This window comes from Mytilus californianus, unplaced genomic scaffold (assembly GCF_021869535.1).
Source record: "Mytilus californianus isolate M0D057914Y unplaced genomic scaffold, xbMytCali1.0.p SCAF_5, whole genome shotgun sequence".
Taxonomy (NCBI): domain Eukaryota; kingdom Metazoa; phylum Mollusca; class Bivalvia; order Mytilida; family Mytilidae; genus Mytilus; species Mytilus californianus.
In genome coordinates this window covers 13,507,887-13,528,084 of record NW_026262701.1, presented here as the reverse complement: position 1 = coordinate 13,528,084, position 20,198 = coordinate 13,507,887, and the positions used below count along the sequence as shown (strand labels likewise).

Below are 20,198 nucleotides of genomic sequence, written 5' to 3'. Positions count from 1 at the left end.
TCACTTTTGCTTTTAACATATGTATTTATAAAGGTTACTCGGGGACACGTGTATTTGTTTACTTTAAGCACGTGTGTTCAAATCAAAACATGTTTATGTTTAATTTGATTGGACAAACAGTAAGTTATTACCGGTTTAGGTAATATTAATCATGATAACTTCATGCTAGAATTTAAGCGCTAAATTATAGTATTATAGTCTAGAATTGTCATTCGAGGTTCGCCTATCCGACAGTACAGTATCGTTTCCCACCCACCCACCCTTTCAAGACTTTGTACATGATAAAGTAGTAAATAGTATATATGATATGTAATACTGTAAAGATTTTGTTCTTCAACTTATAGAATACTTTTCTATTGTAGATTGTGTTTATATGTGATGGCAGCGGTCAATGACAGCAAATTGGACATTTGTATTTTTATTTGTAATAAAATAAGCTTTCTGTGCTGTCGGGGCGAGCTGATAACCAAATAACGGTGTTGAGTTTTTCTTTATAAATGATTTATGTTCGTTTGAAGTATTGAATAAGAACATAATATTATTTTTCTGCTAATGAATTTTTTATTTGCCTTTGCTAAATATTGGAAAAATGTATATAAAAGTCAAATAACATATCAGTTATGTTGATCTGTGTAGATCTTTTTTTTGTTGCTCATTATAGATTGTTGAAGATTCTTTCTATATATGTTTTTATAATAATTTTCAAAATAATAGCCGAAACTAACAAAATTAGGCAATAATTATAATAATAAGTCCAATAACCATTTCTGTCATATGATTTTTTTTTTGTTAATATTGTCTTACTGCATACTTTTGCTCTTTACTGTGTCAATCTATTATAGTTTTCAAGATAAAAAGCCAATAAATTGCTTCGCCGAGCGCAGCTGGATACGACCGCAGAGGTCCTACCCTGAACAGTTGGGGCAAAAATGGACACAATATTCGCGCTTGATACAGGTCTGAATTTGGATAGTAATTAAATATTTGACACCTAAAAGTTTCTGACACAGAATAAATGTAGTCAAAGAACTTAGAATTGGTTATATGATTTCAATTATATATCAATTTTTTGCTTTTGTGCAATACACTTTGCTTATGCGAATTGCCCCCCCCCCTCCCTTCCCCCACAAATAAAAAAATAAAAAATTTACCCCCCTTTTTTTTTGCTTTTGTGCAATACACTATGCTGTTGTGTATTAACCCCCCCCCCCCACACACACACACACACACACACACACTTTTTTTTGCAAAAAAAATATTTGAATAATTTTTCTTTTTAATTTCTGAAATCTGAAATGAGAAAAAATTGACCCCCCCCCCTTTTTCCCCCAAAAAAAATCTTTCCCTCAAGATATGGTCATAATCTCAATTCAAATTTCCAATGGAGTTTGCAACCATTTAAATTTACCATAGTGCTAACTTAATCTATTTTATAATAGAATTTAAAATATAGTGTCAAATCTTTCATATGGATTTTTTGGTAAAAAAAAAAAAATGCAACATTTGCAGATATTTTTACTGGTCTTCCTTTATAAATATGCATTTCTTTAAACATAATTTAAAAGCAGTGTAAGGGAGGTAATCAAAACGTTGTATTTGGATTACCTCCCATACGCTGCTTTTAAATTGGCTTAATTGTTCATTAACCATTACTTTATACATAATCTAAAAGCAGTGTAAGGGAGGTAATTCAAATGATGTATTTGAATTACCTCCCTTACACTGCTTTAAATTATGTTTTGTACTAAACTATTTGTCCATTAACCAGGACACCCTTGTTTTCCCCCTTTTTAGCCCCTAATTCCTAAACGGTTTGAGCCATAATCCCCCAAAGCAGATCCTATCCATCCCTTTGTGGTATGGAAACTTGTGGTATAATTTCAGAGAGATCCATACACCGTTCCACAAGTTATTGTCTGGAAACTAGAAAAATGGTTATTTTTGGCCCCTTTTTGGTCCCTTATTCCTTAACTGTTGGTAGCATAACCCCCAAAATCAATCCCAACCTTCCTTTTGTGGTATTGAACCTTATGGTAATATTTCATAGAGATCCATTCACTTAAACTAAAGTTATTGTGCGAAAACCAATTTGTCTTCGGACAACGACGAATTTTTTGCGGTCGTATAAAAACATATTACTATATGAAATGAAATGATAACATAATCCTGATGGCAATAGGTCACATGCATGACCCTCAAGGGCTGTGTGAGCTAAAAAGTCATGTATCAATCTATTATTGTGTGATGCCTTATAACCAGTTGCTTCATATCAACAAATTTTAATGAAAGTCACACTACAGATGTCCCTCTTTTCCTCGAATGTGACCTACAGAATTAGATTTATTTCGGGTTTGTGCTTACATGAACAACACGACGGGTGCAACATGTGGAGCGGGATCTGCTTACCCTTCAAGATCACCCGAGATCACCCCCCGGTTTTTGGTGGGGTTTGTGTTGCAGGTTTCTATGTTGTGTTTTGTATACTGCTTGTCTTTTGATCGTTTTTGCCATGGCATTGTCAGTTTGTTTTTGACTTATGAGTCTGAATGCCCTTTGGTATCCTATGCCTCTCTTTCACTAGTTGAGCATGTACTATTGATCCTTTTGGAGATCCTGTGTTCATGCCTTGTTTTTGATTTGTGTTCATGTTGATCAAACGTTAGTTCTAGTCGATCTGTGTGTAATGTTTTGCATACTATTTGTTTTATTTTGTCCTGTTTTTGCCATGACATTGTCAGACCTTTTTCCTTTTGGTGTTTTTTAGTACAATTAAATATTCTCAGCTGATAAAATATTACTTGAGTTAAGGTTTCAACTTATTAAGGATAACATGAGATAAGACTTTTGGGCTATAATTCATTTTAGGCAACTTTTTTATACATGCATGTACAGTGGAATCCCCTGTGTGAGCTCGGCCGGTGATATCGCGCATTACCTAAATTTCGTCTTGTCCGCAATGTAACACAAATATAATTGTTCTTGTAATTGTTTTAGTCTTCCAAATTGACAAAAAAGATTGAAATTGATAAGTTCAAGCATAAATTTATAATTGCAATCCCATGATTAACCATATTTAGCCATTTTCCATTAAAAAACATACATCATCAAATAAAGTTGGTTTCAATTTCAGTCAATTTCTTATCAAAATGACATAAATGTTGCTCCGCATCCTTGTCAGTCTGTTTGGTTCAAACTGAACTATATTTTGTAGTATAAAATCTTTCCTGTAAACAAAATTAGCTATTTTTGGAAGGAACGCGCAAAATCTCCAGACATTTGAAGAACTGTCAAAACACTAATTTTGGACTCACATTACATAAAATCTTAATGGTGAAACCATACATAAAGAAGAGTTCATGAAATTAAAGTATGTCATGAATTTGTTCACAAAATATTATCCGATTATTGGTTTTATGAGATTACCAAAGTGAATCCAAAAGTCTTAGCTGCACAGTACCATTAAAAGGACAGAAAACATTTCAATCATCAGTTCAGAAATAGACCATGTGACCACTGAAAAACCAGGGTGTGCATTTGCAAGGGCTATTCCATTAAGTTGTGGGAGGGTAGGACATTACATTTTGTAATTACAAAGTTCCCCTAACAACTAACCTACTTTCTTTTAGAAATTTTGTACATATTATATATCATGTTTATGAACATATAAAACCTAATAACCTAGGACCCAAGTCCATTATAAACCCTGCTATTTTCATTTAAATGGAAAAACCCTAAGTATAATAGTAACATCATGGCTACAGCTTCAGCAAACTTATAAAATATTATTTAAAAACTTGACAGCATTATAATCTCATTATATATAGTATACACAGAATTTATCAATGTAAATTTCCAACATTTAAATATAAAATATTTTATATTACGTCACAGCTCAGACATAAACAAGTCTGTTTTTGTTTCTGACTTATAAGAGTCAAATCATGTATTTTAATAAAAAATGTGTTTACAATTTTGGACTTGTCTCACTCAGAAAATGACAGACTTGTTTTAGTCTATTTATGATTCATAAAACAGGATGAAACACATTATTTGACTTTGTGGTCAAAGTACCCTATGACAATAAAAAACATTCTGATAATTTACAAGGACCTGAGCTATCTACAAGTAATGATCTGATTGAACAGTTTTTTGTTACATCTCAGTTTTTTTTCAGATTTTAGTGGTTATAAATGATTGCATAAGAAAGTGAATGGACATTGTCTCCGTTTTTTTAGAATCAAACTCATATTTTTCTTCAGAAGACAAAGCATTGCCTAACAATGTTGTCTCAATTTCATGTAGATGCTTGACCTTTTTATATTTGTGCATGGGTCTTGAAGTTAACCAATATTGGTAACTTTTCGACTTGAAGAAGTCATTAATTCAACATTTTGATAAAGGTCAAATATTTTTTGCTTAACCGGGGTTAAAAAATCCACTAGCCTGACGCCCGGGACTAAAACATTTACGCCTTGGGCAATCAAAACTAGTCATCAATATGCCTGACGGACTAGTAAAAAAAGGTTATTGACATTACCAAAATAGATACAGAAAATCCCTTCCTCATTATTTTTATCTTAGCCAATCGGATATAATTACTTCATTCAGGATTCCAGGAATTTGAACTGATTTTTTACATGATTTAAAAATAGAAGGAATAACTGGGTGGACCGGTATCATGTATTGATTGCAATTCCTGTACTTTCATTTTTGATTTCTCAATACTTGGGGTATTGTACATTGCTCAAGCCGAGACTTTCAATTAGTGATACTGAGGGGTATGATGCATTGATTGATATGACCTGTTACTTAGTAAAAATTATTTAGCCTTTCAGAAATACATATCAAAATAAAATTCTAATGATAAATTAAAAAAAAGTTTTAAAAAAAGTTAAGTGCGCAGGTGTGAGATTTAATTTTGCATCTGAATTCTTCAAAAATGCCAACAAAATCATTGATACCGTTATCTAACGTTAAGTTCAAGAAGAAATAACGTGGAAAGAACTACCTAAACTGAATTGTGCTTTAAAAGCGTACACAGATTTTTCTTGTCCATCTTTGGTACGTGTTTTACCATTGTCAAGTCAACATCCAGTATTAGGAAATGTGCTCTTAAAAGGAAAGTACAGTTCTGACAGCGTGATATTGCAATAATAAAGAGTCTAAGGCAGATTTTAGTACACTAATTTTGAAACATTTCGTATGATGCACAGTTAATTAAACAGTTTACGTCAGAACTTCAAAATTATATCAAAAGTCTTCTGAAGTTTAATATCGTTTTTATGTCAATCATTCAGGCATTTTGATATGCCAACATTTTAACAATAATTGAATTTGTTACTAAGTCTTACGAGATTGAAATCTGAATCAGAAGAAAATGTCCAGCTGACTCAAATATTTGTTGGAAGCCCGGGCTAGCAGGTCTGTTTTGCTGGGCTAGCAGTTCTATCAACAGGACTAGTAAAATCCTGCTATCAATAAGTCCTGGGCTAGTGAGCTATTACAAATTTTTTTAACCCCTGGCTTAACATTAGTTGACTTGTTGGGAGTCTTTTTTGTTTTGAAATAAAGGGAGAAAACCCATGAACCATGCAAATTTAGACCTCTACAAGTCAAAAGCAAAATTAGACTTATCTATGTCTGAGCTCTGACTAATATTATATTAAGGCCACATCCAGCTACGGAGAAAACGACCAAAACTGATCTTTTACCATTTGGATATCTGCAATATTTCACCTATTGGCATCATACAACAATCCCTTTAACACTGTGGTGTCAGACATTTTCTATTGTGACATAAGTTTTTACATGAATGTCTGTGATGTCAAGTAATCATGGTTGACTAATGACCATAATATGTGTGGTTTGAATACCTTGATGAACATATTCATATCTATTAATATGCTTCTGTATCATTAATGATGAGACTTCGTCCAATACTTTTCATCTAATGTGTCCAACCTTTCCTTCATTCTTCTGGTATGATCAGAATTCCAAAGATGATAAGCAGTTCCTTTAACATTTCGGCATTCTTTCTCACTGTCATTCATTGGCAAGGGTCTCACCAACTCACTTTGATATATAGAAAGAATTTCATCTCGCAGCTTTTCTTGAAAACCTGATTTTTCAAATCTGATAGCTTCAAATTCATTTTCTAACTCTTTTTGCTGAAAGTCCATAAAATTTAAGGCAAACCATATACAGATGACAGTTCCATTATTCAAACCATTGTCACTTATATCACTGAAAAGTTCCATATCCTGAGACTTCAACATTCTGTCATTGTCAGCATTATACATAAGAATCTGTACTTTTTCATCTGTGGCAAGGAATGATGGAATAAATAGATTTTGAAGCTCTGGATTGTCCTTTGCTTGATAGAATGCATTTGTTATAGTCTGAGCAAATACTTGATCCAAAGTATTTTCTACTTCATTATTTTTGCTCATAAGGCTTTCATTGTAACCTTTCAACTCTGACCCTTCATCACAACCTCCTGTTTCTCTTGCATCGTCCTCTATTTTGATCTTTTTAGAAACTGGATCTGTTAACTCATATTCAAATATGTCTGTATCCTCTACACATTCATCATTTTCAGTTCCTATTTTGACAAGACATCTGTCAATTGCAATATCTGGATGACCATGCCATACCTTATAATTGCCTTTATGAATAGAATAAAAGAAACTTTAATATACATTTTTGTACATGTAGTATTAAGCACATTTATTCTAGAGGTTATTGATGCTTAAACTGGGACCAATTAACTCACAAACAGTATCAACTGAGATATCATGATTTTGTTGCTTTAGCAGCATACTGATGTCATAATATTTTTGCCATCATCCAAAGGCAGTATAATGTTTCAAAATTTCTGTATACCCTCAAATATTCAATTTTGCTCACACGTAAATTTTTGTTGAAAATTTACCTCAAACAAGCTTAATGTGGATCTAAAGTGAAATTATTCACACGAACTTCACGTAAACTTTACACACCAAAAAAATGATATTTCATGATTTTAATTAAATTGGAAAATTTAGATGTTATTTGAATAACTTTATTTTGAAAATTCATGTGAAAAAAATTCATGTGATTTTCACATGAGTTTCATATGAGATCCACATGAGTTTATCAGTTCATGTGAGTTTTATGTATAAGCTCGTTTGAGGTGAAATTCACGTGAATCTCTATTCAGGTGAGTGAATTTTCCCTGTGTAGTGGTCCAACATATTCTTTTAAAATTTTAATCAATTTAAAAAAAGTTGTTCTCCATTTATCATCTATGGGCACTCAGGCTTCCTCAACCAATAAAAAGTGACAGTCACGAAATAGCACAAAAGTGTTGAAAGTGGCATTAAACACCAATCAATCAATTTATCATCCAAAAACCACAAAATATGAGTCATCATACTAACACTCAGGATAAGATAATCGAATATAAATGCCCAACCCATGGTTAAATGAAAACAAATATATGGCTTCCATGAATTATTTTAATTCTAATAGGACAAATATGGTAATTTTGTCAACTGTGAAAGCTCTATACACATGATACTGTTTTGGCTGTTCTGTTTTACCTCCCCCCTTTTCCCCATATCACATATAATAATATTAATAATATTATATTATTCAATTATAAATAAAAAACTCACATTATACTGGCTGATAATATATAGGTTGTCATATTAGTATCTAATAATGATCATAATTATCGTCATTCAATACACGTTTTTTATAGAAACATTGAGAAAAAAGTGTTCTATTTATGCCTACATTTATACATGTACATGAAACAAATTGTATGGTGTAGGTGATGGCATGCAAAGTATACCCCCACTCCTTATTAGACAACAAATTACATGTTCGGAGGATATACAAAATTCGAAGTATTGTCAAACAGGCAGCAACTGCCCCACAGATCTAAAAAAATAAAATCTTTCATAGGAATCATCATAATAAAATTACAGACCAAATGAACAATTCCTTAAACATGTTAAAGCTGAAAACTATATGTAGAAAATGAAAATATCCATGCTAAGTAGGTTTTAAAAAAACTTCAAATTATGGTCAAACAAGAGGAGACTACCTGGGAGATATGAAAATAGTTTATGTGATACACTATATCAATAAAAAATTTAAAACTAAATATTAAATCAATCCATGATTACAGAATTCGAAGCTCTGTAATATGCAACAAAGGGTTTTGGATGGTTAACTGAGGAACAGTTTGACAAAGGAATGGATTAAAGTACAGAAGGACTGACATACATATATATATATATTATATGGCCTTCCAAATACTGTTTCGATTCCTAACATCACTGAAGAGACATTAATTGTAGGAATCCCAATATGGTGTACTAATTTTTGCATCTTTTGTTTGCGGTATACCATCTTTTCCGTGAGTTTATTGTTTTCTGTTTGGTATTAAATTAATAATCAAGATCCATTTTGTTACATCTGGTGATCCGTTTATTTGGCCATCGCCAATGGCAGTCATCAGGGTTTAAGAACATCCGTTTTCGACCTGCTAGTTAAAATATACTTTTTCACTTTTTTGGTCTTTTGGAAAATGTTGTATGTGCTGTATTTAGACTCCTCTACCAAGAAATTTGTTTTGCATGCACACGTACAAAAATTGCGATTTTTATCCAACGCAATCATAGGTTTGAATGTTGTCTTCAATTTAAACTTGTTTATATTTATTCGTTTGGGCTTGTATTATATTTGCCTTCGGGTTTATTTGATCCGTTCATCCTATTTCGACTCTTCAAAATTCAAGAGTCTATCATAAATTGAGGTAAATTATATGGCCTTCCAAATACTGTTTCGATTCCGAAACATTACTGAAGAGACATTAATTGTCGAAATCCTGATATGGTGTACTAATTTTTGCACCTTTTGTTTGCAGTATACCATCTTTTCCGCAAGTTTATTTTTTTCTGTTTGGTATTAAATTAATAATTAAGATCCATTTTGTTACATCTGGTGATCCGTTTATTTGGCAATCGCCAATGGCAGTCAGCAGGGTTTAAGGCAGTCAGCAGGGTTTAAAAACATCCGTTGTTCGACCTGCTAGTCAAATGCGTTTCGTTAAAATATACTTTTTCACTTTGTTGGTCTTTTGGAAAATGTTGTTTGTGCTGTATTTAGACCCCTCTACCAAGAAATTTGTTTTGCATGCACAAGTATAAAAATTGCTGTTTTTATCCAACGCAATCATAGGTTTGAACGTTGTTTTCAATTTAGACTTGTATATAAATATATATATTTAGCAAACGCAACATCACCCCTTCTGCGATAAAATTGCCCATATTGAACATTATCTTACCTCCTATACATTTCTAGGAATATCATTGGTTAAGGGCTACCGCGTGGAGACTGTATATATTTCATATGGGGTTAGTAGGTATGGCTTTTTCTAATACACAGTTAGTAGTGGTGTTATGTCCCTTTATAAAAACAACACAACATTGAGGAAAAATCTGAAACATTTCAACAAACGAAGAAATTGATGAGGAACGATTGAAATAAATGCAGAAAACACATTAACACCTAATTTGTTTTTGTATAGACCAATGGAAGTAGGTTCTTTATATTGAAGACTTGATCACTTTGATAGGCCACAAGTCTAAATGTTAAGATAGTTGGTAAGATAAATTTGTTTCACAGTGTGCTAGTGACCTAATATGATATATATGGGTTCAATAAATTCCATATGGCATTATGGGGATCGAGCTTAGAGCTTCGCTCTCACCCCATATGGAATTTACTGACCCCATATATATATATCGTATTAGGTCACTATCACACTATGTAACTAATAATATACATATAAATTTTACTAATATGTTTATATATTCTAATGTAATTCTTACCAAAAGATGTATCTCCAAGTTCAAGGTTTTCACCACATGCTGGACATTTTTTTAAATGGTCTGGAAACTGCTCATCATTAATATAACTTCCTGAAGAAACTAATGGTGCAAACAAATGATGGCTAAGAATTGCCTGTATTTCTGCCACAGTGGTTGCCTTTTTAACTTTTAACAATTGACTGCTGTTGTTTTCTGGAGAAAAAAAGAACTTAGATTTTTATCACATTTCACATATTATGTGTACCTGCAGGGTTGCAGCCTACATGTATATATATCAGGTGCTGATCCAGGATTTTGAAAAAAAGGGGGGGGGGGGGGGGACCCTAGTTAGCCAACATTTGGACTGATGCTTGTAAAAAGTATATACATTTATCATATATGTAGCTCAATAAAGGGGGGCCGGGCTCACCCACCCGTATCCGCCTCTGTATATGCTTACAACCTGGCTGTGTACATGGTATACACAAATCTATTATGAAAGATCTAATTAAAAAGAACATGGCAGTGAATGGGTCACTAAAAGCCACTTCAAAAGGTCATTTTCAAATGTTTGATTTCCCAAAAGAGTAGGGCAATAAAGACCCTTTTTGGCCCAAATATTACCACAAATTTAAATGATCTAATATTTGTCCTAACAATTCTAAGGTAAAATGTGTTTTTGTACTTTAGATTGGAAAAGTGTGTGCTCACAAAAAGAAAAGTTTTATATTTGGTGAACTTAGTAAGCAGTTTCTTGGCTGTGCAAGATACATCATGTGAAAATTCATTTGGTGCCTCATGAAAAAAATATGGGCTTGAAATCTCTATTCTCAGATGGTCTTTGGCAGTGGATTTCTCTAAATGATTTCACTGAAAAAAACTTTTAGCTTCAATGTAATGTGTTAAATGTGTTTTTAAACAGCCAATAAATGTTGGGACATCACAGTATAAATTACTTCCAAAGATTTAGATATGATATTATACATGTATAAACTTAGGTTGAACGTGAGCCAAAAAAACTGTTCATTTGTAGCAACTGTCAATTAGTCAAAGGGTAGTATTCAGTCAAGAAAAATAAGTCCATTTGAATAAAATTTAATCACTTATTTCACAAATAAATATAAATTAACACTACAGCATGTACAGTAGTTGGTACAATTATTTGTTTAACATCACTAAGGTTGTTGAAAATCTGACTGAAAGCTGTAACTTTCACATACATGTAATATCCTATTATATGGCTACAATGAATAATTAAAATGTAAAAAACATATTGTACCCACCTTTTTTTTCATGGAGGATAAACATTAAAATCTCTACCACAGATACCTTTTCATTTAATCTAATTTGATAATGACCTATTGATGCAAACAATACTAAAAATTACATTGCTCCCAATCATGACATGCATGAAGGGACTATAAATGGCAGAAGGTCGATTTGGGTCTATACTACTATGGTGCTTAAAATCCTTCCATAACATGGCACCAATTTTCTTTCCAGTTTTTCAGGGTTGTACGACTTTGCCCCCAGCAGAGCTATAGAAAAACAGTACATTAATGGGTGTTACACGGACACTTTTTAGATGATACACGGACACTTTTTAGTTGTTACACGGACACTTTTTATGAATAGAATCACTCATGCATGATCAGTGAGTTCATGGGCACTTTAAATTTCAATTAGATTTGAACTTTTTGTTTCACCAACATATTTCCTGTCTTTTTTATTAAAATATTTATGTAGGCATCAATAACTATAATATTTTTTCAAAAAAATTCCAGTATATTACTATTCATATCAGTACACTCAGGGATTGACCATTTAACTTCAAAAGGGGTGTTATGGTTTTTTCCTAAAAAAATATTCTGATCCCCAATTTTATGAGAAAAAATATATTGTGGTCAAGCAGATGACAAAATAATGTTCTGATTCCTGATTTTCCGAATACCGTATATAATAGTGCTAATTTCGAAAAAAAATATTTGGGTGATAGCGTTGAAAACCTAAATAATTTTCTTACTCAGAAAAAAAAAATACCCCCTTTTGAAGCTAAATGGTCCGTCCGTAAATGTATTTTTTTCAATATATGGACATGAATAGTATTTTGGACAATGCCGAAAGTAAAAAAATGCTGGTACCGACGTTTATATTTCAATAAAAAAGACAAGAAATATATATAAAAACAAGAAATGATTGTAACAGGATGCTGTTACGAAGTCTCCCAAACGAAGCTCCCATAATTCGTAATTCCCAGGGTCGCCTGACATTGGGCAACGTCCAGTGAAAATTGGTTTGGTCCAGTAAAGTTATATGCATTAGTGATGCCTGGGGACTAACCTTGCATCTTGGCATGACAAACCAGAATATATATGGTTTAGGAGTGGGAATCTCGACCATTTACAAGATACTAGAAAAATTGGGGGTGGGGAGGAAACCCTGGGGACTGGCCCTATACGTCATTCAAATGTTCATTACATGACAAACAGGAATATATGTGGTTTAGGGGTGGGGATCTCAACCATTTACAAGATATTAGAACATTGGGGGTGGAGGTGACCCCAGGGGACTAACCCTGTATTACATTTGATGTGCTTTATCATGACAAACCAGAATATATATGGTTTAGGGGTGGGGATCTCGACCATTTACAAGATATTAGAACTTTCTCAAATGGCAGGGGGTCGGGATGACCCCTGGGGACTAACCCTGTATATCATTGAAACCATCTTAGCATGACAAACCAGAATATATATGGTTTAGGGGTGGGGATCTTGACCACTTAGAAGATATTAGAACTTTCTTAAATGGCAGGGGGTGGGGGTGACCCCTGGGAATAACCCTGTATTTCATTTGATGTGCTTTATCATGACAAACCAGAATATATATGGTTTAGGGGTGGGGATCTCGACCATTTACAAGATATTAGAACTTTCTCAAATGGCAGGGGGTCGGGATGACCCCTGGGGACTAACCCTGTATATCATTCAAACCATCTTAGCATGACAAACCAGAATATATATGGTTTAGGGGTGGGGATCTTGACCACTTACAATATATAAGAACTTTCTTAAATGGCAGGGGGTGGGGTGACCCCTGGGGACTAACCCTGTATTTCATTTAATGGCCTTTATCATTTAGAACATTTTCAATTAAAAAGATTGTGTCTATCACAAACGGTTTTCAATTTATAATCATTTGAAAATTTAAAAAAATAAAATCCCATAGGGTTCTATAGTAAAACCCTCTTTTCTGTTTGCCCCTCAAAGTACCCCTTTATAAACCCCATTGCACAAACAAAACCCTGATTGCACCACTAGACATGTTAGTCTAACATATTGTGAAACCCTAAGTTAATCTGACAAGCGGTTTTGGAGAACGGGTGCGGAAATCAAAATATAAAATCCCTATCAACTCACCATTGCACGATTGATCCTATAAATAAAAAGTGTCCGTGTAATACATGTTCAAATAGGTAGCGAAACTTGAAGAAAATCATTCAACTTATTTTACCAATTGCGAGACTGTAAGCTGCGATTGGATCATATTGTGACACGTGTCTAATTCTAATCAACACTATAATATTAAAGACATATAAAAACCTATAAGCATGAAAATTTTAAAAAAAATCCAAAATATATGCCTATAATATAATATATATCTAATAACGAGACAAAATACATTTTTTAATAACATTTCATTCACTAATGAAAAAGGAAATTCATTCTTTTTATACATTTATATTGTTATTGAATTCATATATAATGAATTCATATATTTGGGAGCAAACGTATGATTTTTATTATTTTTTAAGGGGGAATGGAATGGCACATCCTGCATTTTTCAACAAAGAAAGGATCAAGACTGTTTATTTTAAATTTATTTTAACCCCCACCCCCTTTTCCGTTTTCCCCAAATAAAAATCAAATGTTAGCTTGCTTACCTCTGAAATGTTTGTCATACATTACTTACTTGCGAAATTGCATTTTAAAAAGTCTCAAATGTGTACAACATTCATCTTTTACTTGACATGGTTGTTTTTTTTTATAAAATTATTAGATTCTTGATTTCTTGAGAAAAAAAAATTGTTTAAACTGTAACTTACATTAACTGTATACATGGTATATGGCCATTTAAGTTTCTAATCTGTTTAATTTTGCTACCTCTTCTAAATGCAAAATGTACTACTTCTTTCTTGAAACGTCCTACAAGTCAGATACATAACAAAGGTAATAAAAAAACAAGCTGGAAACAAACTGCCGTATAGTTCTTCTGCACTTGTAGTCAGGTCAAGGTCCTCGGCTATTGCCTCGGACCTTCACATGACTACTCAAGCAGAAAAACTATCCGGCAACGTTTGTTACCGGCCTGTTTCTTTGTTACCTTTGTATTGTATCTAATACTCATTTGGTAAAACACCATAAAGGGCTACAATCTGTTGATACCTATATTTTGGTATTGCACAAAGTCATGTTTTTCTCTAACTGCATTGCACATGGACATGTTTTTCTCTGTCCCTGACGTCTTTACACTAAATCCTTTGGAAGTTGGATGTGTACTGATTGATATTCTAGTCTTAGATACAATATTTTTTTATTAGTTGTTATTGGCTTTGAATTTAGCTTCCAGTAACTGTGAGAACTCATGAAGATCTGTACTTTGTGTCTTTGTTACGTGTACACATGTAGTTGTTTCTGTACTTTGTATCGATCTGATGAGTTAAGCCCTTTTCAACTGATTTCTAGTTTGTTCTTATGTTGTGCTGTTACATCACTGTTCCAGGATAGGGTGCACATGGGTGCCCACAAACATGTTTAACCCTGCAACATTCTGTTTGTGCCTGTCCCAAGTCAGGAGCCTGTAATTCAGTGGTTGTCGTTTGTTGCTGTATATCCTTTTTTTTTTCTCGTTTATTGCCTCGTACACATGGTACATTCATTGTGAAAATCCAGCCGTTAGTTTTCTTGTTTGAATTGTTTTAATTTGCCATTTCAGTGCCTTTTATAGCTTACTCATTTTACTATATGGTATAGATTTTGTTCATTGTTGAAGGTCATTCGGTGACCTGTAGTTGCTTCCTTCTTCATCATTTGGTCTTTGATGGAGTTGTCTCATTGGCAATCCTACCATATCACATTTTTATATTGACAGTACATTAACAAGCATAGTACAGATTTATCAGAATCTTATTGCTATTTGGGAGTCTTTGACACTTGACCCAAGAATTTTACGGTACCTTGAATGTCCAAAATAACCCAAAAGATAGAAAAAACTCTGAAATAAAGTTGAATGACCTGAAAAATGTTCAAGTACATGTATATTGTCGAAAACCGACCATATTCTAAATATTTAGGAATATATACATCATTTTTACTCAATTCAATCGCATTTTAACTTAAGAACAACGATTTGTGTTTCTTGTTTGAAAGTTCCATGTATAACAATATGGCAGACATAATTATGCAAAAGGTAGATAACTCTATCTTAGTCTTGATGTCTGCCAGTTTGGTATAAAAAGATCTTGAGTACAAGAAACAAAAATCATTGTTCTGAAGTTATTGAGTAAAAAATTATTATTCTTTTATCAATTTCATCTGTTTTTTTACAATAAACATTGGGTATTTTGATATATTACAACTTTATTTTGAGGTTTTGCTTTATTTCATGTTATTTTGAGCATGAAACTAAGAGTTACCTAGAATTTATGACACCTGAACCTTTATCAGTCAGGGATATAACTCTATAGGGTTATTACAGAAAAATAACATACATTTGTTATTGTGGACTAAAAAATCAAAGAACTGTGATAACATATATGTATGTTACATGTTTCAAAGGGACAATATACATCATTAGTTTAGTTAAAATGTATAAAAGTTCTATTGATATTACTTTTGTCTATATGTATACTTAACTATTGAAAGATATAACAGTTCATAGTTTGCCAATTTTGCATAGTACACCTATATGTTATTACAGAAAAAATATGCCTGTAATAACTAAAGGGTGTTATCACAGCTTCTCTATATCACTTCAAAGCATTTGCTCAGACATACATTATGCTTAATTACAATGTATTTTAATTTATTGTAATAAATAATGACCAGAGCATGTAATGAGGTTCTGTGCAAGTTTCTCAGTAATTCCCAAGTGTCTTATATAATAAGTTACATGCCTTTAATAACTAAGCCTTGTTATCACAGCTAAGTTTATCCCTTAATAGCCTTGTCTCATTGATTTACCATGGTTAATCAAAAATGAATTAATTTAATTAAAAAATTAGTTATCAAGGCTATGCATTTAGTTTCTGCGCAAAGTCTCAAGAGTTCCCTAGAGCCCACTATAAATGAAATAATTTTACAAATAACAAACATATGTTATTACAGATTTAGAAAATTTAAGGAATAAAGAGTAGACAACTCATGAAAGTATCTGTAATAACACACACAAGTTATTTTCTGTAATAACCCTATAGAGTTATATCTTTGACTGTTTATTCAACGACTATTTTCTCTTGTGGAGTCAAACTTTTACTGGAACGGTCCGGTAGTGGCAGACAAATATGAATGCAAGACAACTCAGCCCAGAAGCAACTGGGACTGAGTTAATTTGGACAGACTAAAAAGTCAACTCAGAACGTCTATAAACATGATAAAGTCAACTCGGACCTTCTATAAGGCCAAATAAAAGTATATGTGTGGTTCCATTTTAGCCGTAGCGAATACTTCTAATGGAAATTCAGATGACAGAAGTCTGTGAATTTAATTGTCTAAATTCACATTCCACAAAATGGGATTGTTCGGAAAATTATTTTTCAGAAATGGAAAAAAAAGTTCTAGGGTCCGTGGTTTAAACTAGGGTCGGTTGGGTAACTGGAACCACACATATACTTTTATTTGGCCTAATGACAACTCAGAAAAAGTATTAAAAGAGGATTTGAACTATATAAATGATATAAATCATTAAATGTTATATTTTACATGACAATATTATTTTGCATGTTGCTGAATTTGCAAAACATAATAAAAAAAAATTGTTTAACAATTAAGTGAAATGTGAATTCAAATTCCTACAAGTTTATCTTTATCAATTTATTATAAAACTTAATTTAAGCAACAAAAAAAAAGAGTAAGTTGAATTTGCTCTATTTATTTGTTGAATTCTTTAATTATTATTTTTAAAGAAACTCAGACCGTCTATAATGTCAACTCTAACAAAGTATAAACATCACTGAACATATAGAATTTGTGCTATTTAAATGATAAAATGTTATATTTTACATAAAAGTATCCATAAATGTAGGTTATAATTTCTACTTCATCATTGTGATTCTACATTTTGTCCCGAGTCCCAAGTTGTGATCTTGAGTTGTCTATATATACGCCATTTCATAGACGGTCTGAGTTGTCTTTTTCGTCACTTGCATATACTCAAAATGGGTGTCAAAACTTTATTAACGATGAATGACTTCTCTTCAGACACAGTATTTTTTCCTTTAAATCATTTATATAGTCAAAACTCTAATTTTATACTTTGTCTGATTTGCATAATAGACGGTCTGAGTTGACTTATAGACGGTCCAGGCTGATTTCATAGACAGTCCAAGTTGACTTATTGACAGTCAGAGTTGACTAGTTGATGTCCAAGTTGTCTCCAGGCCAGGTTGTCTCACACCCACAAATATATAGCGATAAGGTAATAAGGTCTATTTCTTATGCGTTAGGTACTATTAGGACAATGGAAGCAGGACAAATCGCCCCACTGGCAAATCGCCCCACTTTTAAAAAAATTGCCCCAAACTGGTTTACCAACTCGCCCCACTTCTTAAAAAATCGCCCCACTTGTGAAGAGGGTTAAATCCCGTTGATTTTACTCCTGCCAACTCGCCCCACTTAATGAAAAAAGGTAAAATCTAGATGAATATATAATTTTCAGGTCTGCCAACTCGCCCCACTTAAATGAAAACTAATCTACACATAATACAAAAAAAAAAACGAAAATTTATTAAATTATTATTATTGAAATTAAATGATGTTTCACTTTCTTAAAATATAATTGTAAATACATTATTTATTATCGTGTAATTTTAATAACTTTATTCTTGTAAGCTTAGTTATTTGCATAACAATTGAAAAGAAACCTGTTACTCCAATTGTGGAGGTGTGCCTAGATTGGCAGAAGATAGAACATACAGATACAGATACAGTTAATTGAAAGGCAAATATTACTTTCAAGTAAATATCAAAGAGAATGTCCATTCATTCATTTACAACAGGCATGTGTCGTGTTTTTGTCAGTAAAAGTAGTCAAAGTAGGTTTTTTTGTTGTTAAAAATTTGATTGGTAAGTTTTGTTTATGGTTTGAAAACAAACAAAAAATGAAAATTTATCTAAGGTTTTCATAGGTATTGATTTTATTTATAAATGGGACAGGAACATAGATATACAAAGGGGTTGCATCTTTTTTCATAAATGGGGCAGGAACATAGATATACAACGGGGTTGCATCTTTTTTCATAAGTGGGGCGAGTTGGCATTACTAAATTCATTGTGGTTTATCTATTTGTCATGAGTGGGGTGAGTTGGCAGACCTTACTTCAGCGGGATTTTAACCCTTTTTATAAGTAGGGCAAGTTATCCAACCTATTTTCAATGGGATTTTACTCTTTTTCATAAGTGGGGCGAGTTGGTAAACAAAGAGTGGGGAGATTTTTTAGAAAGTGGGGCGAGTTGGTGAAAAAGTGGGGCGATTAGGTGTGGGGCGATTTGCCAGTGGGGCGATTTGTCATGGATTCAGGACAATAAAATAAGAGCCCTCTTTTCGCAGAACTTGACTTACCATCTTGTAGAAATTCAAAAAGCGCAATAATGCATTCTCTTAAAGTTCCTTTGTTCTCTCCACAGTAGCTTTCCGTAATTTCTTCAAAGGCCTTTGTCCAAAGCCAATAACAAGGTAAGCCTTCTCCGACAATGTACTCAACGCTTGCATTTGAAAATGATTTTTTGTCTTGTGCATTTGTTTCTGTTATTTTTACGTTATGAAAGAGTCTATTGTTAATAAACAGATTATTTTCAACTGAACTGTATTCACTAAAACACTGCCGAAAAATAGATTGAAGATTTCTATTTGCCATTATCTTAGAACTGTATGGTGCAGGGGAATGAAACTAGTGATACACAACTTTTCACATGTAATTATAATCCTCCAATCCAGCGGAACACCATGCATTCCAAAAAGGATTAATGGCCTAAAGGCATAGACACTCGTCTCTGAAAAATACCTATATACCTTAATATAACACTAAGGTATATAGGCCTATTTTTTTCAGAGACAAGTGCCTGGGCCTTAAAATCAGAGTAACTTGGAAAGCGAATAAATTATAACATGCACCACTAAACTCTGCTGGGCTATTATCAGTGACCAAAACCAAGACACTTTATAAAAAAACTGTGTTAAACAGGATCAAAATGAAGAATAAAGAAAAATGACATAAAAGATGAGCAAGTTAAACAATTCCTTGATATGTGACAATATGCATGTTGCCGGACTTTCGTTTGCACATCGATCCTTATTAGGGACCTTTGTATCGTAAAGATCCAACTTTCACGATGAAATACAGAATAAATTAGCCCAGCTCTGACCCAAATGCATGTTTTATTTTCAGTTTTGTTATTTTTCTGTCATTGAATTAGTCAGCCGTATACTGTTTTTCACGCCTTCCCTTGGACCCTGGTCTATACCTTAAGTGTTAGTTGTGACCTTCCTTCAAATATTCAAGTCTTTATATAATGTGAAATATCTAAACAGGGCTACCAAGTTACCCCACCACAAGATGCTTAATATAGAAAAGACCATGTATAATGCGCGTTACTCTCAAGTGTGAAAGCAATTTTATCTTTCTAAAAGTAACACGATTTTCACAGCCCTTGAGAATTTTCATTGGTATAGTCCATTTATTCATGTTTTCGTTTTTTTTTTGTTATCTAAAAATGAAATATTTAATGATAAGCTCTGACGTCGGTTGGGAAAAGCGAAAATGATAATAGTTGCTCTCTGCATTTTTGTCGATTTCATTATGCATCTTTTTTTTCACGAATCAAAGTAGATATGCTATAAACGTTTCAGCTTCTTATCCCCCTTCCCCCAAGGAAAACAATAACAAAAAATAGCTCCCATACATGCATACCCAAGAATGAAGGACGCTAATGGCCGACTACTCTTATCAGCGACACCCGGGGTGAAATGTTTTAATGATGTTCGATTAACATAGAAAGTAATGGGAAAATAAATGGGTACCCTTCATTAATTCTTTATATTATTTTTATTAATCATCTGAAT

General features: G+C 32.9%; 1 protein-coding gene across 1 annotated transcript; it reads right to left on the bottom strand.

The window, feature by feature from the left end:
* Window positions 1-3,022: 3,022 nt before the first annotated feature.
* On the bottom strand, window positions 3,023-19,007 carry LOC127700658 (uncharacterized). Its single transcript, XM_052204225.1, has 3 exons — window positions 18,699-19,007; window positions 9,882-10,073; window positions 3,023-6,664 (listed from the first exon to the last, which is right to left on the bottom strand). The coding sequence occupies exons 1-3, from the start codon at window positions 18,991-18,993 to the stop codon at window positions 5,916-5,918; spliced, it is 1,236 nt and encodes a 411-aa protein (XP_052060185.1). The 5' UTR covers window positions 18,994-19,007; the 3' UTR covers window positions 3,023-5,915.
* Between the last annotated feature and the right edge of the window lie 1,191 nt (window positions 19,008-20,198).